Here is a 23316-nt window from a genome sequence, read left to right on the forward strand (position 1 = left end):
GATAGAACGTGTGTGAAACTGACTCCTTGTGATTTTATTATTCAGTTTGTGTTTGAGTTGGGATGGTACCCGCTGGTTTTGAGCAGAGCATAGAGAAAAATAACAGCCAGGCCTGTCCTTGAATGTTCTCTCTTTCACCCTCTCTCTCCCTCTGTATGTGTCTGTGTGTGTGTTTGTGTGTGTGTGTGGAGGAGGGTGGTGACAACCAGAATTATACTCAGATTCAGAGTCTGTGAATAGGTTACTTGTGTTTCATCTACCTGCAGGAACATTACCGATGTAAATATACAAATAACACAAAAAAACCCTCTATAAACTATTTTTTAGATATAATGTGGTTTGTTGTCCTGTCTGTACTGAGACCAATTATATTAATTCAAACTATATATTGTTTGCTCTATTCATCAGTGGGTAAGGTGAGTCTTATAGTAGTTGAGCACCTATTCTTCTTACTAATAAAATATGAATTTACAAACAATAAAATGTGTCTTTTCGTTAAATGGAATTGTTGGCTTTTCTGATGTGGTAACACTAGGTGTCATCATATAAACATTAAATTAACTTTCATTACACATGTTTTGTTATATATTGATTTGGTATCTATTAATAGTGCAGCTTCCACTTATGGGTGATCACAGGACTCACAGTTGTAGACAAACTCAATTTTATTTAGCTATAGCTGATGATCTTAAACTACTTTTACCATACTGTGGCTCAGTGGTTCCTCTTGAACAAAGGTTACACTCTCTGACTTTAAGGCCCAAAAAAGGTTACTTGACTTTCAGTATTTTCTCCCACCTGTACGGCTCGGACTCAGCCAAGAACTTCCTCTGCTCCAGAGGGCTGGCACTGACACGCAGCTCCTTCACCACAGCCTGAGAGGAGCTGCAGTCACACAGCACTTCAGCCAGGATCACCTAAGAGAGATCAATGGACTATAACATGGAAGAATGCCCAGGAGGTGATCGGCAGTAAAAGAGCTATTTTGACTCTGACTTGACCTGGTCTGTGTCCAGTATTAAATTAAACATAGCACACTGTGTGTAAGAAAAAAGAGAATCCACAGCATGACGAGGCTCAAACTTTAATGATCAGATTGTGAGAGGCGATCTTCTTACCTTTCCAAACCAGCCATTTCCGATTTCCTGAAGGTAGTTTAAAGTGTGTCTTTTGAAGCACTTAGACTTACAGTCTGCAAAGAAGAAGAGAAATAAAAAAAGATCAGGGTCATGTAGCTGTCAGCCAGTGATGTTCTTTTATGATATAATATCACACAACAGGGGAAAAAACTGCTTTAAAACTGAGACGCAGAGGAAAGCTCACATTAACTAACAAACCAAAACATTCTTACAATGTGCTTCAAAATAGGAACCACTGACAGACACAAAGCGTTCCCTCAGACAACAATGTATTCCCATCAGCCAAGTATTTTATCAAGATACTTATAAATTGTTCAGTATATAAAACATCAGAGGACTTTCCCTCTGTCACTGCAGGTCAGACAAATGTCAAACATCACCTGCTCACACAGAGCGATGATATAGATCATAGTTTCCACTTCACTGATGTTGAGTACGGAGGCCGACGATATAGGTTGAACACTCGGTTTGAGTCCTTAAATGGATCCACTTCACTGATTCAGGCAACAGAGCCTGAAGGCGTTTTAGTGCCGGCTCTCATCCCAGCTTCAAATCCTTCAAAATAAAAATTAACTCATGCTGAAACAAGAGAGAGAGAGCAGGAGAATGGTTACCTGCTCCCTCCTGCAGGGCGGGGCAGCCGGACCTGTCTCTGACTGGTAAGGTGTAGACCTCGGGGAGGGAGGGACATGACGACAGGCTGTCCTCCTGGATGGGGCTGGAGCCTCCGGAGCACTCCTCCCCGTCCGCATTGTCAAACTCCTGGTTAAATATTAAGAATAGAAAATAAACCACACTCTTTCACTCTGTCTCATTTCACATAATGAGGTAAAAAGGTTGACTTGAGCTGTAAGTATCAGGGGCAGACAATGAGTGAACAGCTCCTCAGAGTAATGACAGCCTGTGTGCCAGCTAAACAACAACAACTCTGTGGGGTGGAAAGATGGAGGCTTAGTCAAGATTAGTCAGACAGATGATTATTGACCATTTCTACCTCATTAAACAGGAAGCATTGGCTGTTTCTATTTCCATCAGTTTACCAAGTTAATCTAGCTTATAAGAAAAACCATGCAGGAATGCACAAAACGGTGTGACAAACAAACTAAGCAGAGGGAGGTGAATAAATCTCTTACATGTTGAAGACTTACATTGAACCCCACTCCTTTCTTACAGCACAGGCAGGTGAGGAGCAATAGGACGAAAGAGACCAGCCCAGAGCAAGAGATGAGGATGACGACATAGGGTGGTGGAGAGAGGGATGCAGCCCTAGATTGAGAGACTGGGGGGACGACAGGAAGAAGAAAGAAAGAGGGAGGAGAGGAGAGGAGTTAATACAGCAAGTCAGGGTGTCTGTGCTTCTGTAAGGCGGGGAGGGGCAAACTGTTAGGTTTGAGTCAGTGAGGCGAGAAAGAGAAACTTCACTGAATCAGAAAAGTGTAAATACTTGTTACATAGACTTTTTATTGAGAAGGGGACACAGTGGAAGACCCCAATGGACAGCTTGCATCAGGGGTTTGGGGTGGGGCTTAAAAAAGCAGGAAGAGAAACTGAGCTGAAGATCATAAACATTGTCTGGGTCAGTAAAAGAAAATGGAGACTGGAATTAAAAGTTTGAAAGTGGGAGAATATACCATTCCAGTAAGGACATAAGCATGGGGGGGAGGGGGGAGATATCAGAAATGGCATTCCACTCAGGAAACACAGTTAAGAAGCAGGGGAGGGGAGGGTGGGGGACTGGAGTTGTCATTTAGGTAAAAAAACGGGAGCTCTAAATTGGGAAAAGGGTTGAAAATTGGAAAAGATTGACTCAAATCAGGAAGGTTGATTACTCAGGTGAGAGAGGGAGGGATCGGGACATTTGATATTTGTACCTCAACATGGTCGATTGTGAGAAGTGAACCATCTGTAGAAAAGAAAAGGGGCAGGGCAGGGTGGTTAAATACCCTTCAGGTGTTTTCCAGAAGCTTTCATGTCAATACCACAGACAAACATTTCAGTGCTAACAATGAGAGAGAGAGGAGCAGCAGCACCATGAAATAAACAGAAGGCCTCCAGCTCCCTCGTAGATACTAATATTTAAACCACATGTAGCGATAAAATACTCAGATTTATGTCTGTTTGAACAAAACAGCATTTAGGCTGCCAGAATAACATATAGATCATTGTACCTAGAAACACAAAATATTACAATCCCCAATAACTGTAAGTAATAAAAAAATATCCTTGGCAAATGACAAAAAACAATCGCAGACAATTTTTTTTTTTTGGGGGGGGGGGCGGTATTAAAACCATAACTGTAAATAAATAACCTATTCTATTTTTTATTCACTATGTCTTAAAATATCTCGGTGTCTTTTATAGAAATACAAAAATACATTCATTCACGAGGTCATGATAGTGTAAACACTGCATACATCAATTTTGAAGTACATTGAATAATTTACAAACTTAATAAATATTGTAAAGAAGAAGATCAACATTCCTCTAAAAGATATGAGAAAGACACTAAGAGGTGATGTTTCAGTTGGTGATTTCTAGGAAAGAGGCTTGATTTCTATTGACATTTTGATCATGATTATCGTTTTCTTGCTTATGAAAAGTTGCCACAGAAATACGAGTCACCTATTTAACACGGTCTCCCTGGGCAGAGGTAAGTGAGGATGTGTTCAGCATGTAAAACCACCTTCGTATCAACGTATACAGGCTGCTGGTGAAACGGGAAAAAAATTGGCACATTGCGGATTTCAATAAATTCTAGATAAGTTGGAGCAGGGGGAACAAAGAGGGGACCAGCTAATTTGCTGATCAGAATCATTTGTCGATGCACCTGCAAAACCAGTGGAGTCCACTGACAAAAACATGCACCACAGACGACGTGATTGTATTGGCTCCAGATTCCTTGTGCACAATTCCAGTACATGTGCCCTTCTTTCATCCCTCCCCAGACAGAGAGACACTGCATATAAATAGGAAGCTAACACAGGGCCTTTTCCCACCATGCAGCAGCAGCCCCGGTGCCAGCAGCTCTCATCAAAACAACACACCACCAATACAATGACTGCACACACACACACACACAGACATCACACAAACAGCCCTCTGCCAGATCTTGTGGGATGGGGGGGGCATATTCAGATTGAGGAGAATAAAGATGCCAGCAGTGGTTGATAGGCTAAATAACATCCAGGGGCTATTTATAGACCCAATATCTCGCACTGACCGAGGGTTTTAATGTTGATGACCACATATTACATTGTGTTTTGAAATGGCATCGACGTGAGGCCCGGGATCGAAGCATAAAGACCCCCCCCCCCCCCCCCTCTAATATTTGCATCACTGCATGCAAACATGGTGCCCTCCCCATCACCCACCAGCCTCACACTGCAATAATAACACATCGCATTATGTCTCAGGCATATTATATATATATAGAGAGAGGCCTTTTCATAGCAGACTACATCCCCCCCTCCTCCTCCTCCTCTTCCTCCTTTCTCCAGCATCCCTCACAGGTTTTCAAACAACCTCCTCCTCCTCCTCCTCGTCCTCCACCGACTCCGCTCACCTTCCCTCTGCGGGGCTCCGAGCGCTCTCTCCGGGCTGAGGTACGACATGATCCCCGCCAGCGCCACCATCATCCAGCAGTGTGGCCGCATCGTCGCCGCGTCCGGAGCGGAGGCGACAACAGCATCCGAGCGACGCCGCCGACCGTCGGTGTCGTCCCGCTGCTCTGCTCCGCCTGCACCGCCGCCGCCACGGTCTGTGTCGTCTCCGGGGCTCACGCTGTCTCTGGCTCCCCCTCCTCCTCCTCGGCTCTCCTCCTAATAAATAAAGAGCGTCTCCTCGTTGTCCTCCCTCCTCCTCCTCCTCCTCCTCCCCCCCTTCCCTCTAATCCGGCAATTAAACACGGTGTGTGAGGAGATGCTCTTTTGTGCCTCCTCAGTCCACAGCGGCTCCCCGGGTACACGCTCACATCCCCGCGTCTGAGAACAAGCCCACCGTCATCCCCCTCTTCCCTCTCTCTCGCATCTTCTTTTCTTCCTCCCTCTGTCCTCAGCGTGTCTGTATTTTTCTCCTCCGCCAGCCTACGTCACACTCACACGGCGCGCATTGTCATGGTCCAAGCTCCATCATCATAACGCCAGAAAAACATATCTGTGATCATCTTCCCACAGGAAGCTACAGTAATGAGGTGTTCAGAATAGTGTTTATTTTTATTTGATTTTTGTATTTCTCTTTGCATACCATTTCAGTATTCATGTGATGACTTTTGTTATAATTGAAAAACGTAGGGTTAAAATGGTGTTAATTGACCACACCTTCAGAAAGACAAAATGCCCAATATTGTTACTTTCTATAAAAATAACATTAAATTAAATATTCTTCCTTCAGCAACTAAATATCATTTCATAATTGTAATGCCCACTTCGTCACAATATTGGCTGTCACTACTGCTGCAATAAAACAATATAATTAACAAAGGTCAAATATATATGTAGATATATCTATATATATAGTGGTTCTTCTTCTTATATACTGTATATATATATATATATATATATATATCAATATGGTTAATTGTGTCAGGTGTTATAACACATTTGACCACCCTCAGATAATGTTTTGCTGTTTATCAAGTGTTTTCCGTTCTCTGCTCATAAAGACGAGTTTAAAAGCAGAACCTTCACTCAGTCCTTGAATTTAAAATAAGTAATAATGCGACGTTTATCGTGACATCACATCACGCATATATCCAAAGAGACATAAAAAATTGTAATCATAACATTTTGGCCATATCGCCCAGCCCTAGTTTTACATAATATATTTGTATACAAAATATTAGCAAAGGAAAAAAAAGGCAAGTAAATGTCAATAGTTTGGGTAAATACTTTTTCATCTATCTTTCTCTCTGGCGTCTTCACGTGATCCATTTCTTTAACAGTTTACAGGTACCAGGCAGTGACCTCAGACCCAGGTGATGATATGAGTAATTTTGACTGTCCCACTAGAAGTCATGACAGCGAGCTAGTGCTATTTACACATCTGCTTTTGTTGCTGTGACACGTTTTCTCTGAAATTGTCCCATACAGTTTAATAACAGAAAATCAAATGAAGAGGCTACACATGAGGATTATAGAGATTTAGACATCTGAAATGATAAAAAGGACTCTTGATGATCTTTTACAGTGGATGTGTACTGAATGATTTCACCTAAATCTGCAGATAACAATGCTCTATTCTTGGGTTAGGGTTAACTGTTGACTTTAAAAGTCACAAAACTCTGAGATTGTTTGTGTAATTCAACCAAAATTACCAAACTCAACAAGATTAAGTTTTTATCGTATATGAATGAGAAAAACAGCAAATCTTTAAATATGACACAAATCATTTTGATCCCAAAAAATGCAGACATTAGATTTGAAGATTCATTTACTCTCTACATGACTCTCTCAGCTCTGCTATTCACATGGTGATGATTTGACTCAGACTTCTGCTCACTCAGTGTGCGCTGTGGATGCTCACCTTACACCACATACCTTACTTTTCACGTTTCATATTGACCATAACAGTAATGAATAATAATTATAATATGAACCATGTTAACAGAGCATTTTCTTTGTTGACAGTCTGGATTCAAGCCCCTGTGAAGGCAACCATCTGCCCTGCTGACGTAATAAAACACAGCATGGGCAGAGGTAGCTGCAGCTGAACCTCACTTCTGACTTTGATGCAAGAATTTTAATAAATAAAAATGGATGATCTGGTGCCTCATCATCCTCAGCATCACCAGGTTACAGGTATGTATGTAATGTGGCTCTTTACCCCGTTCCCATGTTACCTTCTTTTCCTCTGGTTTCAACACATAGAGGCACACTCTCAAATAACTGGGGGAAGGACAGTTCATGATTTTAATATCTCCTCTCTCCAGCTGTCTCGATCCCGCCTTTGCCTCTTTCGGGCCAGTTCTGGGAAGAAGGCGGTGTTGTATGGCCTTTCCCTCTCATTCAGCTCCCTCGCAGCCTCCTTGTCCTTTCCTTTGCCGCTCCTCTGATCGATCAGGGCCTGGGCTCGTCTTCTTTCTTCAACCTCCCTCTGTAAACGCTCAGCACGTAATCGCTCTATGGAGCTGGACACGACAGAAGAGACATTATGTAAATGATCCATGTTGACAGTCTCCACAATATCACATTCATATCCCCAATAATTCAAGAGAAGAACTGATGACAAGAATGTGTTCAGTATTTATGTAGAGTTGAGATTCAGAGAAGGATGACAACAAAAGCAAGTCATTTGGAAAACCTTCATATTCTCTCAATAACTGGGCTGAAATACTTATTGAATATTTTAATGTTTATGATATTATAAATAGTTAAAAGGAAGTTAATGATTCAGGTGAAATACCCAGAAAAGCCATATTCATATTCTTACCTCTCTCCACTGCTCTTCTTTTCCCCCAGGTATCGGTTTAGCCTTTTCTTGCTCTTGTGTCCTTTTTTGTCCTTTACAGCCATAAGTTTTTTCATAACTTTCAATGGATCCAAACTATCCTTCAGTCTACGATCCCTCTTCTCTTTCTCCTCCTCACTTAGTCCCTTTTTCTTTTCTGTTTCTTTCCTTTCTTCTTTTTCTTGACCCCTTTCTTCTTTTTCTTTGCCCGTTTTCAGGTACCAAGGAGTTACCTCAGACCCAGGCTGGGGTCCGAGAGACACCAGCAAGCCGATGGCACGCTCCTGCTTCTCCTGGGGAAAAACAAGCAACACAAATTGGGTGTTGCACAGACTCAGAATGGAAACAACAACCGGGTTACCCTGATTATTGCTCCAGTGTAAAGGAAGAAACAGTATCAAAATAATGAATAAATCATGTCAGAGGAGAGTGAATGACATTTTAGTCCCATCACCTGTTCATCTTTCTTGTCTTTGAGGTAATCTTTATTTCCTTTCTTGTCTGAGGGATCTTCCAGAGGAAACAGATTGAGATGCTCCAGAACTCCACTTCCTCCACTCGGTTCCTCAACAGCATCATCTGGCAGTAATCCTTCTGCCTGAAGAGCAGCTCGGGACTTTCTTCTTAGATATTCTGTACGTGCCTGTGAGGAGGAATTGTCATTAACTTTCTTTTCCCAGTTGTTTGAGAGGGAAATAAAAGGGAGGCCAGTAAAAAAAAATTAGGACGTATTTACAGTAGGTGTTTCCCTGGTCTACATTATATTGAGGTGTTTGCATTGTCTTCAATCCATTTTACATATTTGAGTATTAATAATATTAATAAAGTGATATTTGCCAACTAATTTTCTGTTGACGAAGAAAATTGATTAAAAGCTTTATTTAAAATACACTTTTTACCCAGTATCAGACTTGAGGGCTCGAGTCTACAAACGAAGAATCAGACAAATAAGTGTCTGAGCAGCACAAAGAAACTATTGGACAGTTTTAGAACCAGACGATTGGAATGATGTTTTCCCTTTGAAATGCATGAACCTTTATTAACTATAACCTGCTGCACGGATAAAGATTGATTGATTGATTGACTGATCGATCACCTCCTGCTCCGCACGCTCCACGCGCTTCTGGGCCTCGCGCTCCTCCTCGGCAGCTTGGGCCTCGTCCTTCCGCACGCGCGCGACGTTGTCCTTGTTTCGCACGTGCCAGCTCTTCTTCGGGAGGATGTTCATGGTTGCCCTGGCGACTGCTGATGCTGCACGTTAGCGGTTAGCTAGCTCAGAGAAGCTAGCGTCGACTGAAGCCGGAACGATCAAAGGAAACAGTTTCCGGTGACGTAACTCCTGAGGGAAGCCGGGGAGTTAGCAAAGCTGCTAAATGACGACACAGGTACACACAGTGTTGTTGTCAGTCGGCTGGCTAAAGCTAAGCTAACGTTAGCATATGATTGCTACCTCCTAACTTACACCACACACGTAACTGCGCAGTTTCGACCTTAAACATTTAACTTTCACCTTCACAATAAACGAGTCACTATAACCATTTTGCTACTAAAACACATTCAAACGGAGATATTGTCGCAGAGAGAAGACCTGACGTTACTCACAGCTGGCAGACAGGAAGCAGTTGAGCCAAACAGGAAGTAAACACTACATACTGGTGCAGCACCCTGAGTTTGACACTAGAGGTCAATGTACCTCCTGTTATTATTTTATTGTGCACAGAGGAAACAAAAACATGAAAATCTATTTTCAATGGACAGACACAAGTGATGAAACTTTTGTAATAATTTATTATAATACATATGATAAAATATTTTTATAATAAACTGTTTTCACGTAAATAACCTAACAGCCTAGGTTTTTCTCAATATAGACATCTTGATTTTCTTCTGTTAAGAACCACAGGATTTTAAATTCAACAATCTTGGTGCAGGAGTATCAGCTGAAACCCAGTCAGCATTGTATGGCACAGATTTTAAACATTGGAGTGCATACAGGTGTATAAGGTGCTTTCGGATGTCTCACCGTGTTTCATTTCTTAAGATCTGATCCATACACATTTTCAGACACATGTATAAAAAAATACTCAACTTTGAACTATAAATTGTGTCTCATAAGGTTTCTCCATGCAAAAATTGAATTACTCGGTCCTAAAAGTTTCACACGTACATTGCCAGAACACAATTAAACCCTGGTTTATAATGAGCACAGAGAAACTGTTTTGGCAAAACAGGACAGAAGTGTCAATCACCACATCAGTTTTGAAGACAGTGAAGGTTGAAGGAACCAAATATTTTCCATATGTTCAGTCTTTTACTCCTGCACTATTTGTGGGTATGTGAAGCTGTCGACCCAGCTGCTCGATCTGCTTGACCAAGAACTGCTTGTCACGGCCCTCCTGCAAGTCAAACACTTATTAAGTAAAACTGAATACCTGTGAGTATTAGGAAGTCACGTTGGCCAGCCTGCATATGATCACAGTTTAAGACCATGTAATTCTTTACTTTAGAGTACCCTATAAATGTTAATGCTAATTACTTACCAGTTTTAGCTGCGTTCTTAGAAGAGCCACACTTTTCCCATAGACAGAGGCCAAGGCTATGAAATAACACATCACCACACTGTCAGGGAGAATGAGACAGGATTAAATTTCATAAAATGGAAAATTAAGGACCACATAGTTTGAATTTAAATTATAGGCTTAAATCAACATTTAGGGTTAAATACAGTGCTGTTTATTCCAGAGTAATAATCCTGCAGAAAAGAACAAATTTACTCACCACGATAGTGCAAACAGAGGGATAGAAAACGACTGGGAGCCAATGAAGAAGAGGAACTCCTGTGTAGATTCAGAGAGGTTGTAGAAAGACGACGGGAAAACTGACCACATGTTGGGGAACAACCGGAAAGGACCGCAACTCAAAGACGGACGAATCCTGGGAGGGCAGAGGGAAACATTTCTCTTCAACGATGTAATACATCATGGAAAAACACATCTATAAACAAAGAATCTCCTTAATCAAAAAGAGCCTCTGTTATATTTGTTAGAGAGGACAATGCAGCATCAGCACTCACTCAGCCAGACTGTAAACCATAACAACTGTGGCTAAGCCCCAGCCGAACAGCAGGACCACCAGGAAAAAGAAGGTGGAGGTGGTTGAGCGAAACGTCCTGTGTGCTGGTCGGCAGTTATAGAAGAGCGTGATCTGAGGGTGGACGATGATGAGACGTGAGACAATTTCAAGGACAAAACCAGGTGGAATTGTGTGACATGTTTTTACAGCAACATCTTCACCTTCTTGCAGTAGAAGAGGATGATGAACTTGATGGTATTGATGAGCGGCAGCAGTGGGCAAAAAAGAGTCCCAGTCCAAACAACAGCCTGACCATAAACAAGGCCGAGCACGTTGGAGGGAACCACAAACTCCTGCCGACCCACCCACTGGGTTAGCTTACAGGAACATTTGTCCACCACCATCCTGACACACACAAAAAACACAGTCACATAACTAAACAACTGTCTACTGTCAGCACAGTCTGTAGATTCATTTTTCACAGATTGATTTTTACCTGCGAGGAAACTCCACCAGGCCGAGCACAGCGATGTTGATGAGGAGGTCGAATAGTGTCAGTTTGTACATCTCCTGTCCGATACGTGTTTCCCAGCACTACAGCAAGAGACAAACATGTAGAACACGTGTCAGCTACTATCATCATGAGTTAAAGAAAAGCTTGTTGGACAAAAAAAATTCTATCACTGATATATGACTTATTAGACAGTAGCAGATTTACTTGTTTCTTGCAGTATTATTAAATATATTACAAAATAAGTCAAAGGACCTGTTTAGTTGAGCATTCTCTTAATCCATTTGATTAAATCTACCAGCTTTATTTCCATCTATTTTATTATTTATTATTTTATTGTTCATTGTATTGTTGTGTTTTATGTCAATGTGTTATTTCAACTGTAATGTTCTGCAGTTTGATTTGCAGCTTTGCATGAAAGGTGCAATATCCTTTTACAACTTAAACATCCCATTACTTTAACATAGTCACTGCCTCTATGATGTCTTATTACAAAATGTCAACACGTATCAGGAAGTTGGTTTAGAAAATGTCTCATCTCAAACTGCACAATTTCATCATGTTTCTTATTTCAAGTGTTCCCTCTGGGTTTTGTCTTAAAGTGCCGGTACTTTTTCCGGCTTGGTGCAACTAATCGATCCTATTATTTAAAGAAAATCTTTGCGCATCTTTGAAAACAAGCATGCACTCAAAGGCTGTCAAGTGTTATACTTACTGGATAGGATTTATAGTCGTACTGGCACAGTTTACAACGATCATTTTCTATGTTCCCATCACAGGTGATCTGACGCCACAGGGTGAAGAGGAGAACAGCCAGACTCACAAGTCGCAGGAACACGGCCCTGGACAAGGAGAACAAAATGACTATCCACTGTTCTCATTCTTAGATTACTTGAGTTCGAGATTCTTCAGTCTAAGTCTATATACGATTATCCCATAGAAACACCAGTGCCAACCTTAGAAGAGCCACTATGACGGTGGTGCTGGGGGAGTATTTCTCTATTAGGGCAATCTGGTCACACAGCATAGGCACCAGGAAGTTCCCAGCGGTGATGACGATGGAGGGAAGATACTCATAGAACAAACCCAGGATCCCTTGCACCGCGGTTTTTTCCTGTTTGGATGATATGGGAGCTGACATGTCACGTATGAGTTGAACAAGACAACCTAAGCATCACCTCTTGGCTCTATCATGATTTACCTGGCTGAAGTCGGCTGCCAGAAAGATGCCGTAGAAGGCTCCTATGATGAGCCCGAAAGCCACCAAATGCAAAAAAGTACGCAGAGAGTATAGAAGCACTTTTCGACCCAAGGTCAGAGCGGCTGCCCGTTTCTTTAACCTCTCCTCCTCCAGATCCACCTGACGGGGACAGAGAGAACAGAGGGGAGGGGTGGGGTCACAAGAGATAAACTGACACATGTCGGTCACGTTTCTCTTCTTCTGCCCTAATTCCTGCTGAGTGGGACGGATCCCCTCTGACCTGCAGCCGGTAGTGGATGTTTTTCTGCTTCAGTCTGGTATCTCGGTCTCTCAGGCAGCTGTAGTCCCAGCCGGTGAACACTATCATGCTGTATTCACCCATGGTGTGGCCTCCCGTCGCCACTGCAACCCGAGCGTTAGCCCCCATGCTGTGTGGGAGAGGAGGATGCACTGAAAGCTCGACTCAGGGCACTGACCCTTCGCTGAGACACCACACAAACACACACACAGACACACACACACCACATACTGATTTTTGATGCTGAGGGTGAATGTGTTTGTAGGACTCACCGTGCTACGATACAAATGAGACAGAAGGCAAAGTAGAACACGGCAGTCAGGATGTAGGCCAGGGGGATGTTGTAGGTGACGTCCTCGTTCTCCACCACTTTGTTGTAGTAGTAGCCGTAGAACAGATAGGAATACTCCATAAAACCCTGAGTAAAGAGGACAGGATCTCTGATGTACTTAAATATTTGTTTACTTTCATCAGCAGAAGATAAAGGAGGAGGAGCCTACAGCCACTATTGGGTAATTGAGATCATGTCCACTGTATTTTGATGGTAGATGGGGATTTTAAAAACTGATACGATGGGTAACTCTCAGTTTAGTTTAAAGGATAAGGGTGATAAGAGTGGAGCCTGCTATCAGTTTGATAACTTAGTTTATTAACTTTATTTTAAAATGTACACTTCAGCTCCAATCTCTTTCATTCTGTTGTGTACAGTATCTGGTATTTGTAACTTTATAAACACATGTATATATTTGTGCACTCATAAGACAATAGTCACCGATACCTTATTGAATGGTAAGAATAAAGTACACTTTATTATTTTTTTATTTGCTTTCTTGCTGAAACTTAGATGTGAAAATCACCAGCACTCTAAGGTCTATCCAAGTCTCCAGCTCCAAATATGGAGACAGACAAAAAGCAATAGTCTGTGGGTCCACAAATAGCTAATGCCTAGTGTTGGACTACTTCTTGGATGTGAGGAGTTTCTTCCTGGAGTGTTTTATCCAAAACAAGTCACAGACCTCAGTGTTTCTTAAATCCAGGTATTGTCAATTTGTCATCGAGAGTCCAAGCTCTTATATGTGAAAAGTGTGGAGGATCATGTTCAGCGGTTCACGTGCTGCAGTTTCTCACCGTTCCCGACAGTAAATCCAGGAAATATTGATAGAACACCGTGCCATTAGGATTATGGTTATACTCCAAACATTCCGCTGGACCTGCAAAACACAAAAACAATATTATTTCTACAGGTTCTTCTGCACCTCTCTGAATGAACCGGCCTTTTGTTTTAGTCCTACGGTTTTAAGAGTAACTCAATCTACTTAAAACCTAAAAATGAAACCAAGAACCATGGAAACACAATGTTTGTTTAAAACTAAATGTTGTAGGCTGCCAAACTGGATCTTGGACACATGATTACCGGTGCTATTATCGAGGCTGGGGCCAACATATCTGAAGACGATGCTGGGGGCGAGGACGAATCCAGCGATCAGAAAGAAGGAAACAAAGTTGAGCACCACCAAGAATCTCAGGAAAATAAAGTATGAGTGGACACCACTTCCAAAGTTTCCTGCGGAGGAGGAACAAGAGGCATGATTTATTTTAACAGTATTATATGTGCTAAGTACACTTTTTCACGTTTGTATGAAAGAATACACATTGTGAAATTTGATATCTGTAAAAAGCTTTTGAAACCAAGCTCCTTCATTTCTATAAGAAATAATAAAATGTGTACCTCCAATCTTTTGCAAAGTCTTTTTCCACAGTGTGAAAACATCGAGAACTTGTTTGGAGTTGTCTTTAAGTTTACGCAGTGATCTGGTTTTCTTCCATTTCCAAGACTCAGCACGGGAAACCACGGGAACCTTCATCTGCTGCACCTGCCTGTGGAGGACAAGTGTTAACTGTGACTCTGGAGGAGTTTAGGTTCATTATTTGTAAGACTTTATATTTAGTAGTTTCTAGTTATAGGAAAACAAGGAAAAGTGTTTAGTTGATATATTGTAAATTAATTAATTCCAATGCATTGCTGATTGAACCTGGGGGGTCATTTTTTCAGTGTACAGCTGAACATGCAAATGTGTGGAAAAAAGGAACAACAATTGTTTAAACATTAAAATGTCATTAATAAACAACAAATGATTATATACTTGGGTTTAAACATTGTTTTCAAGAACATTCATATTTTCCCTATGATCCACAAAATGACGTAGTTATTTTCCAGGAAATTTCTTATATGTTGCTAAAACATGTCTCAAGTGGAATTTTATCTAAAAAACTACTTATGGTCCTCTAAATCTTAACAAGTACTTTTGGTACCTCACAGCTCTTTTCAGACTCATGGGCAGTGGGATGCTCCTGAGTTCCCGGGGCGGCCCACTGTCGCCCTCCTCATCCTCCTCTGGGTTCCAGTTGAACTGAGGATAATTCTGATTTGAGTCTTGAGATGAAACTCTGCGTGACCTCAGCGACTGCTGCTCACCAGGGTAACTGCTGCTCCCTGTGAGCGAGCAGTGCAGCCAAGGAGGGAAGACAGCAAAAGGAGATCAATGCAGAAATTTGTATCAAGACAGTTCACTCACATTACAATGGGACTCCGTATCAACAGAGACATTATTTAGATAGTCAGTCAATTCAGGTTTAAAATGAATAATATGAACAAAGGCAAACCTTCTGTGTAGTCATACACTCCACTTGGGTCTTGTAGTTCACTGGCCATTTCTCTGATTCAGTTCAACACAACCACCATAGAAAAAAATCTATTCCTCAGTAACATCTAATATTTCACCAACAACAGACTGAGAATCAAACAAATGTTGAAGCAGCTTGTCATGAGGAAATGTCGCTGATCCTGGAACCCTTCCCGTCGCCTCCTCTCACGGACTTTACTCCCTTTGTAGTTGGGCACACAGGTACTTCCTTGTGCGCTTTAACCCATTCTATCCAGGGAGATAGTTACCACTGCTGTTCTAATGTGTTCACTGAGCCAACAGGGTTACTGTGGGAACCATATATATGGAAGACATGAGGTGAAGCGAGAGTTTATCAGGGATGTGGTTAACTATGGGATCAAATTAAGGTGGCTAATATTCTGCACTTGTAAAAATGTTAAGGTTGTAGTTGTATATCACTTTTTGTGTGTGTGTGTAAAAGAGGTTTGTCGCTGTAGAAACTTTTAACGTATCGTTAACTCAAATTTGTGCAGGTAAAGGTTAACATTTTGTGAGAGAAAGACACACAAAGGTCCTATATTTGCACGTCGAAATACAAATGGGAATTGCTTGACCCATTCCTAACACTTGAGTTAACTACATCCACTGGCTCTTAGCTGAAACTGAAGCTCTGGTGTGAGCTTACTACACAGGTATGTTTGTGTTCACTAAGGCTGCCGAGTTAATGATTTTCCAGGACGACAAGTGAAAGAATTTGACTAATAGAAGCCTTTTTCCACAAGTTTTATCTTAATGCATTACACAAAGTTACCATGAAGTTTATAAGGAACAAATAATTCACCCACAACCACATCAGGTAGACTTTAAAAAGAGAAGTAAGACACGTAACATTGGTGAGGACTCGCTGAGGTGGGGACACTCCACATGTAACACTAACAGAGCAGGGAGTGCTACAGATGGTGAAGGATTCAAAGGCAAAGACACGTAAACAAAATGGACAAACAGCAAAAATAACATCACTCTTGTAGTAATATAAATAAAATAAAAGTATTTCTGTAAGGGTTGTAGGTTTGGCACAAAAACCACAAAGGGAAGCAGCAAAACTTAAAATATATGTAATGACGTTTTGATTCTGCATTCAGTCATGCTCATATAAAACAATTTTCTTTTGGCAGAAACATATTGTTCCAAAAATCTTCACATTTCTGTCGTTTCAGTTTGTATATTTTGTTTATGTGTGACCTTTGATTTGTCTTGTGTGATTCGCAATTTTGTGTAATAATGAGACATTTGTCAATACTGGAAAGTATTGTATTTAACATTATGATATCAATTCCACTGTATCGTCCAGAAACAAATGTGCTGTTTTCCTGACGTTGGCATATTTTTCTTATACGATGTTAACGAGCCACATTTTGTATCAAACGCTTGGTCCCAACCCTGAATGGTCCCCCGATGGCAGTACAGACATTTTGGCAGTGAATGGACTGTTGCTGTTTTTCACATGGCACTCTCTTAACTGGATGCGACATCGCTATAGAGACGTCAGTGCATGTGATACCCTGATATGAGCTGAGAGGACAAATCAAACACAAACAGGGAAACATCTTGGATTCACAGGATCAGGGAAGAAACTATTTCCCACAGATATAATTAGCCACTAATAATAATGCCGAAAAAGCTCCAGCTTATCTAAACACGTACAGAGGTCCTTGTGTTGTTGGGCTGCGATATAGATGTAATCTGGACCTCGATGTGCTCTGTCAAGACCAAACTAGTTTCACTTTGCACCATAATCCATGTATTACTGCAACATCTACATCTAACTAGAAACTCAATTTAGTTGAGGCTGTTTGCTGTTGGTGATGATTTGAGATCCAAACAGCAGCAAAATCCTTTTTGTTCCATACAATTTATAAATTACAATCATACATGCTCAGACAAAAACAACTACCTCAATTGAAATAGCTTGAAAAGCAAACAGACGTCTGCTTTAGGAAAATAAACAAATGTTGAGTTGCCTCGGAAGTTCAAGGCATGGCTGCATCAGCCCGGTGAGCTGGAAGCCAGGAGGAGAGGGGCGGCGAGACGTGTCTGGTTAAGGTAAAGTTGTAAAGTTGTTTCTTTAAACACGTAAACACATATTATATGAATCCATATTATATCAATCCTCTTTACGTCCTGAAAGCCATAAATGAACTAATGACAAAAAGGCTGATGTCTATGGCCAAATGTAATGATCGGCTGGCGTACCTGTCGCTCACTAACTGACCTGCCTGCACGAACCCTACTCGTGCTCCCACTGTGCACGACCAGATCTTCACAAGCCGGAGAGACGTACACCTCTGAAGAAGAGATGAATCTAGCAAGTCAAGGATAAACTGGCTTGTAGGAGTTGCTGCACCTAAACGCGCTTTGGGGGCATAGATTCAGAGCACTGAAGAAAAGGGGTTGAATGAATCAGTCCTAAATGTAGCCTGCTCTTAGCTTCTTCAGGTCTACTGACCCCAGCTTTAAAGGTAGTAACATTCCAGTAGGTTTAAGCACCACGTGAAGACCTCTTCTCCTGGCCAAGACTAGACTAGTTTAGGGGCAACATAGAGATGTTTCTCTCTATCTACAGAGGGACTGGTATTATGACTCAGGCGATTACAGCTGAGCCCTCAAGACGATGCCATCCTAATTAGTTTTCCATCACAATCCATTCATCCTTAACTCCAATATAAACATACTGTAACACAATACTGAGTGCTGCTGGAATGATTTCTTGGTTGTGGTAGGTACACAAGATAATTCTGATGGTTAAACTGGTTTGTCAATGACGAGCGATTCAGCTCCAAACCCACTTAGGACTGAGCATGATATCTTGAAGTAAATCACACAGTAATTACAGGCAGACAGCCAGGTTACCTTTCACAATACAAAAGTAACATTCATTGTGCTCAAACATTCCTACACCAGTGTTCACAGTTCTTGTATATGAAAAGTCTCCAGTGGCGACCAGTTACCGACATTTACATGTGACATTTTAGTCTGACTCTGTATATTTGCATTTAATAAAATTGAGTTGAACTTTTCTCACTGGAAATCTTGTTGGACTCGTATTGGTGTTGTGAGTGTTGGTGCAAAGGATGAAATTAGATCCTCATGTCCGAAAAAGCATCACCTTGTTTTTTAATTATGCCTTTAGTCAGTTTTTTCTCCAGCTTTCTTGTTCACTTCTTCTACTTTCCCTCCCTCTCTTTTCTCCTCCTTTTCCCCTCGCCTCCCTTCCCTTCTCCCTCCCCCCAGCACCTTGCCCACTACTATGCAGCAAACAGCGATGATGTGCATGATGAAGTAGATGGACGTCCAGTAGTTGATGGTGTCGGAGGCCTGGAGCAGCACAAAGCCCATGCACATGTAGTCGTAGGCCCTCATCTTCAAGAACCAGTGGACCCAGTCGAAGATGTTCTGGCCACGAGGACCCAGTTTGGCTCGGACGGAGGCTTCCATGGCCGACTCGGCTGCGATGCACAGGGGGATGGTGAGGAAGGAGAGGTAGTAGCCAACGTGTAGTCCGTGCCAGTAGGCGCTGATAAACATAGTCCAGCCCGCCCTGAGAGATGAAGAAAGACAGGAGAGATGTGAAAGTCATCCAGAAACACAGCTCCCATTAAGTGACATGTAAAAGAGGTACACAATCAGCAGCACACAACCAAGCCTCACTTGAGAGCGTAGGCTTTGAAGGGGGAGTTGGGGTAGATGTAGTGATGCAGCCACCACTGCACCGTCATGTTCCAGTAACGCATGCCGTGTCGGACCTTCACACAGAAGTCCGTGTTGTAGCAGTCGATGTTCTGGATGGTTTTGAAGTCGTATTCTTCTTCGACTGAAGGATCCGGACTGAAGACATTTTATAAAGAGAAAAAGAGAAGAAACTGACATTAATACAAAACGTATGTAACAAAACCAAGACCGCCACACATAAAAAAATGTCAGTTAAACATGAATTACTGCATTACTATATTTGCAGATGTGGAAATATTGATGCATAGTCTTTTAATATACTTATAAGTCCTATGGTGATGTACCTGTAGTTGACTGTGGGTCCTCCCCCCGGTTTGCACAGCGCCTTTTCTGGGTAACAGCCCAGACCCGCACTGATACAACCGGCCTCAGCTCCACACCAGGCCGCATAGAAACGCATCCGAAACACGAAGAACACAGCTATCATGTAGAACAACCTGGTAAAAGAAAAAACAGAGACATCTTCATATTACTAAATAACAAGTCTGTTCATTTTATGCCTGTTTTATCTATCTTTTATAAAATCATTACCATACTAGTGTGATTACATAAATGTTTAACAATTCTAATACCCAACACTGTTTGGTTTATTAAAAGACATTATCGGGGCAGTAATGCTTTTACACAATACCTGAAGAAATAGTTCTGATCCAGGAAGTCGTCTGTGCGAACATAAGCCAGAGGAAAGACGGAGTTTACGCCCAGGAACAGAGCGCCGTAGACCGGAACCAACTTCAACCGCTGGAGGCACGGTGCCAAGCCGGGGAGGGCCAGCGGCGCCGGCTGCGTCAGCCAATCAACGTACGTTTGGAAGCGAAAGAAGGGACCTTTACCGAGATGGGCCAATGAGATAAAGGGATAAAGGCAGTGTTGAGAAGACAGTGGTAGACACAAATGGACAAATGTGATAGTGAAAGACACAAAGGGGAAAACAAGTGGAGGACGATGGGGTTCAGGGGGAAAAAAACAAAAAGAGAAATATTTAAAAAATGGATGCAGTTAGGATATAATACTGAAGACAATATGGACTCACACAATATTGGACAAGAAGCGGAAAGCGAGACAAAGAGAAACAACAGTTAAAATTCATGCAAAAGCAAATGGATCAACAACAACAGCTCGCACACAAACATCGTGCACAATATTCAAATATTTACTTGACATCTGGACTGAAAAAAGAGAGAAGATCTGAAGATACATTTCTACGTACCGGTCATTATACCGACATAACAGTAGCTATAGGAGAGAATATCGTAGAGAGACGGCTCCCCGGACAGACCACCGACCACAGGGGACTTAGAAAAGGAGCTCACGTCCTTTTTCTTCTCCATGTGGAAAGTTTTCACCTCATTGGCTAAACTCACCATCTGGGGTAAAACCAGAAAGACAAAAAAAAACAAGTTCAACAAAGACGCACAGATGGTAAAGACACTGTGTCGTGTTGAATCTGCAGGCGTCTGCTCCTGTGGTTCTGTACCTTGAGGGTGAGAAGGAGCTGGACGGCATTGGCGAAAGGTGTCGGTTGGGGGAGGCCGAACCAGGTGACCAGCCGGAAGAAGAGCAGGTAGAGAAAAGTCCAGCTGAGACTCAGTGCTGGGGCATGTCTTGTAGACACGGGACAAAAGATAGGAGTGAGTTCATGTGTCTTTTGAACTGACTATAGTCTAACTAAGACTTGATGGATTTTTAAGGGAGTTGTTGAGCCGTGTGCTGCACTGAGTGACATTTGACTTGTAGTTTATATATTTGTTTATACATGAAAAACCACAATTATTTAAAATAAATGTGATATAATGTACACAAAGACATTCACATCAGTGGTGGTTTCATGTTTTTTAAACTGCAGCTATTTGATAATGGAGTCATCGTTTTAGTGTCTTATTGTGCTGTAGATCCTAACTTTTGCACTAACAGTGACATATAGTGATAATGAATTTTGTAAACATGTTTATCACTCACTTCCAGCTGCTCTTTATAATGATCCATGTTCCAATCACTGTCACCAGAGAGTGGAGTGTGTGGATGTTGCAGGTGGCGATGGTGACGGAGAGGCCGAGGAGAAGAGCTGCCCCCTGCTTCCCAGGCGGACCTGAGATCACAGCAAAGTTACACAATTAAACCACAAACAGGAAGAGGAGGGAACAATGTGAAATTTCACTGCTTTTAACTGCATTTGAATTTACTGTCAATCAAAGCAGGTTGACCCCAAATACAACAGGTTCCTCAACAGAGGTTTAAAATGCTGGAGAGATATGGGGGGATTCACACTCTAGACAGAGGTAGTACAATTAGCTATTTCATTTCAGATGCGTTTCTCCATTGCACAGAAAAGGAAAAAAAGACAATGACATGCGCATGATATTTTCCACTCTTGAACAAAATACCCACTGAGGTAACGGAAGAGGAATCCAGCTGGGATGGAGGCAGCGAGAATCCCCAAGTACACCAGCTCATCGGGAGACATGGCTCTGCCGGCACAGGAACACGACTCAGCTCCAAACCTAAGCATATGGAAAACAATGCAAATATGACGAGTCAATGCAACACATTGTAATACCCTGCAGCAAATGACCCAATTCCTTGGTGAAGCAAATAATTCCAAAGGGTGTTTGTGCTGGTTCGGATAATATTGCAGATTGTAGGTAAAACTGTTTCAATAACATCTCCCTACAAAGAGAAAGGGCTGTGTTTAAATGAAGTTATAATGTGAAGAAATAAGGCCTGAGGGGTTTGTAAGAAGAACATCACATCTATGAGACTCTAGAGACTAGTTTACTTTACTTTACTCCATGCCGGATTACTGACATTTAGCAGCTACTTTATATACAGTTTATTACAATAGTTTCCAATTTAGGTCATGTCACTCCAAACTGTCACTAAATACATCTGTTTAAGATTGTTTATTGATGTGAAAAAGATTTAAAACAAATGTTCTTTTGCAAAAATGTATAATGAGTTCTTTCAATCCTACTTCATTTTGTGTATGTGATTGGATCAGTTGACTTTGAGCTCCAAACGGCTCCAAACTTGAAACTGTGTTCGACAATGTCTCAATAGTTGAGCTGCTGCAACACTTGTTTCTTAAAGTAACACCTTAAATTGGAGAAGTCCCCAAAGCTGCATGGTAGCTGAGATGTATTAACAGTGCAATATTTCTTTCCATGTAGTGGAGTAGAAGTATACAATCAAATTGTACGGTAAGTACAAGATACATATACTTATGTTATTGTACTTTCCAACACTGGGGCGTGCTGTAATAGTTATATATCAAAACATTTCAGTATTTTGGATGCACTTTGTAACCTGGTTTAGATAATGCAATACAAATCAAGTTAATCTGACTGAAGTGATCTTTTATCTCAGTGTTTCTTCTTTCCAGTGTCAGCTCAGAGAGGTGATTCAGTTTTGAGCAGCAACGTTTGAGAAATCTTCAGGTTGTATTTCACAACATGTCCTAGTGTGAAGCGAAACACCACCACGGTTAATGCAACGTCCCGGAAGGAGCATGGAACACGAAGCAGCGGTGGTTGTGGACGTTGAATTACAAAGGTTCATGAAGACGTTTAATCAGAAACATTACATAACATGCTTGAACATGTCGGAGCTGCTTTCGTATAGAGCAACGCAGCCATGTTTAGTCATTTAGCAGTAGAAATGGGTTTATTAAATGAAGGCACCGTTTTTCCTCTACATGTCGATCACAGGCTGTCCCGTTTCAGCTTTAGACAGAAAACTACATGACACCGAGCGGAATAGAAAGAGCGGAGGTTTACCCAGGTCTGCGTTTAACATTAAAACGAGTTCATGCAAATCACTCACGTGCTACTTTAGTCACAACAGTTACATTAACAAGCTGCTAAACTTTCGATTACTCACGAGTGTTTAATCTCTCCGCTCAGGACTCCAGTCACCAGATGAGCTGTAACATCCACAACGCAGATTCCTATGAACATCTAGTGCCTTTACTTCCGGGTCGAGGGAATATGACGTCGCATGGTGCACCAGGATGGTACCACCTTCTACTGCAGGGGTGTGGACCTCAACGTTCTGACATTATGGGTAACACGTGCTGTGTAAGTAACTTTTGAGGCAACTTGCTCCCTAAATACAGAATCCATATAGATGGTACTAAGAAATATCAAAATACATAATTTATAAACATCAAAATATGATTTATAACTATTAACAAACAAGAC

General features: G+C 41.7%; 4 protein-coding genes across 5 annotated transcripts; all 4 read right to left on the reverse strand.

The window, feature by feature from the left end:
* Positions 1 to 770: 770 nt before the first annotated feature.
* On the reverse strand, positions 771 to 4955 carry LOC133964764 (serine/threonine-protein kinase LMTK3-like). The gene is made up of 5 exons (XM_062399003.1): positions 4702 to 4955; positions 2288 to 2418; positions 1754 to 1901; positions 1119 to 1192; positions 771 to 917 (listed from the first exon to the last, which is right to left on the reverse strand). Exons 1-5 carry the CDS (start codon positions 4790 to 4792, stop codon positions 771 to 773), a joined length of 591 nt encoding a protein of 196 aa, XP_062254987.1. The 5' UTR covers positions 4793 to 4955.
* A 1258-nt stretch (positions 4956 to 6213) lies between these two features.
* leng1 (leukocyte receptor cluster (LRC) member 1) lies at positions 6214 to 9244 on the reverse strand. 2 transcript variants are annotated; one of them, XM_062399690.1, is made up of 5 exons: positions 9186 to 9244; positions 8680 to 8922; positions 8038 to 8226; positions 7566 to 7876; positions 6214 to 7263 (listed from the first exon to the last, which is right to left on the reverse strand). In XM_062399690.1, exons 2-5 carry the CDS (start codon positions 8809 to 8811, stop codon positions 7038 to 7040), a joined length of 858 nt encoding a protein of 285 aa, XP_062255674.1. In that variant the 5' UTR covers positions 8812 to 8922; positions 9186 to 9244; the 3' UTR covers positions 6214 to 7037. The 2 variants fall into 2 exon arrangements, with proteins under 2 accessions (XP_062255674.1, XP_062255673.1); XM_062399689.1 differs by lacking the exon at positions 9186 to 9244 and having other exon boundaries at positions 8680 to 9177.
* Positions 9245 to 9354: 110 nt separating this feature from the next.
* On the reverse strand, positions 9355 to 15533 carry tmc4 (transmembrane channel-like 4). The gene is made up of 16 exons (XM_062399833.1): positions 15330 to 15533; positions 14979 to 15159; positions 14395 to 14543; positions 14080 to 14229; positions 13794 to 13876; positions 12938 to 13083; positions 12648 to 12795; positions 12368 to 12526; positions 12123 to 12280; positions 11882 to 12008; positions 11152 to 11249; positions 10877 to 11060; positions 10657 to 10787; positions 10362 to 10517; positions 10124 to 10202; positions 9355 to 9979 (listed from the first exon to the last, which is right to left on the reverse strand). The coding sequence occupies exons 1-16, from the start codon at positions 15376 to 15378 to the stop codon at positions 9887 to 9889; spliced, it is 2091 nt and encodes a 696-aa protein (XP_062255817.1). The 5' UTR covers positions 15379 to 15533; the 3' UTR covers positions 9355 to 9886.
* A 566-nt stretch (positions 15534 to 16099) lies between these two features.
* mboat7 (membrane bound O-acyltransferase domain containing 7) lies at positions 16100 to 23112 on the reverse strand. Its single transcript, XM_062399383.1, has 9 exons — positions 22997 to 23112; positions 21509 to 21621; positions 21080 to 21209; positions 20598 to 20724; positions 20331 to 20487; positions 19752 to 19947; positions 19405 to 19557; positions 19040 to 19216; positions 16100 to 18929 (listed from the first exon to the last, which is right to left on the reverse strand). Exons 1-9 carry the CDS (start codon positions 23071 to 23073, stop codon positions 18518 to 18520), a joined length of 1542 nt encoding a protein of 513 aa, XP_062255367.1. The 5' UTR covers positions 23074 to 23112; the 3' UTR covers positions 16100 to 18517.
* Between the last annotated feature and the right edge of the window lie 204 nt (positions 23113 to 23316).

The sequence above is a fragment of the Platichthys flesus genome, chromosome 11, assembly GCF_949316205.1.
Source record: "Platichthys flesus chromosome 11, fPlaFle2.1, whole genome shotgun sequence".
In the NCBI taxonomy this organism is placed as follows: Eukaryota; Metazoa; Chordata; class Actinopteri; order Pleuronectiformes; family Pleuronectidae; genus Platichthys; species Platichthys flesus.

Excerpts from the sequence above, each read along its gene's own strand:
- LOC133964764 (XM_062399003.1), bottom strand. The coding sequence starts at position 4,792 with ATGCGGCCACACTGCTGGATGATGGTGGCGCTGGCGGGGATCATGTCG. Across the intron at positions 2,419-4,701 it reads CGGAGCCCCGCAGAGGGAAG|TCTCTCAATCTAGGGCTGCA; the intron begins GTGAGCGGAGTC and ends TCGTCCCCCCAG. Across the intron at positions 1,902-2,287 it reads AGAAAGGAGTGGGGTTCAAT|GAGTTTGACAATGCGGACGG; the intron begins GTAAGTCTTCAA and ends ATATTTAACCAG.
- mboat7 (XM_062399383.1), bottom strand. The coding sequence starts at position 23,073 with ATGTTCATAGGAATCTGCGTTGTGGATGTTACAGCTCATCTGGTGACT. Across the intron at positions 19,948-20,330 it reads TTATGTCGGTATAATGACCG|GTCCCTTCTTTCGCTTCCAA; the intron begins GTACGTAGAAAT and ends ATCTCGGTAAAG. Across the intron at positions 19,558-19,751 it reads GATCAGAACTATTTCTTCAG|GTTGTTCTACATGATAGCTG; the intron begins GTATTGTGTAAA and ends TTCTTTTACCAG.
- tmc4 (XM_062399833.1), bottom strand. The coding sequence starts at position 15,378 with ATGGCCAGTGAACTACAAGACCCAAGTGGAGTGTATGACTACACAGAA. Across the intron at positions 10,518-10,656 it reads ATGGTTTACAGTCTGGCTGA|GATTCGTCCGTCTTTGAGTT; the intron begins GTGAGTGCTGAT and ends CTGCCCTCCCAG. Across the intron at positions 9,980-10,123 it reads TAAGAACGCAGCTAAAACTG|GAGGGCCGTGACAAGCAGTT; the intron begins GTAAGTAATTAG and ends TTTGACTTGCAG.
- leng1 (XM_062399690.1), bottom strand. The coding sequence starts at position 8,811 with ATGAACATCCTCCCGAAGAAGAGCTGGCACGTGCGAAACAAGGACAAC. Across the intron at positions 8,227-8,679 it reads TGGAGCGTGCGGAGCAGGAG|GCACGTACAGAATATCTAAG; the intron begins GTGATCGATCAG and ends TCCTCCTCACAG. Across the intron at positions 7,877-8,037 it reads AAGACAAGAAAGATGAACAG|GAGAAGCAGGAGCGTGCCAT; the intron begins GTGATGGGACTA and ends GTTTTTCCCCAG.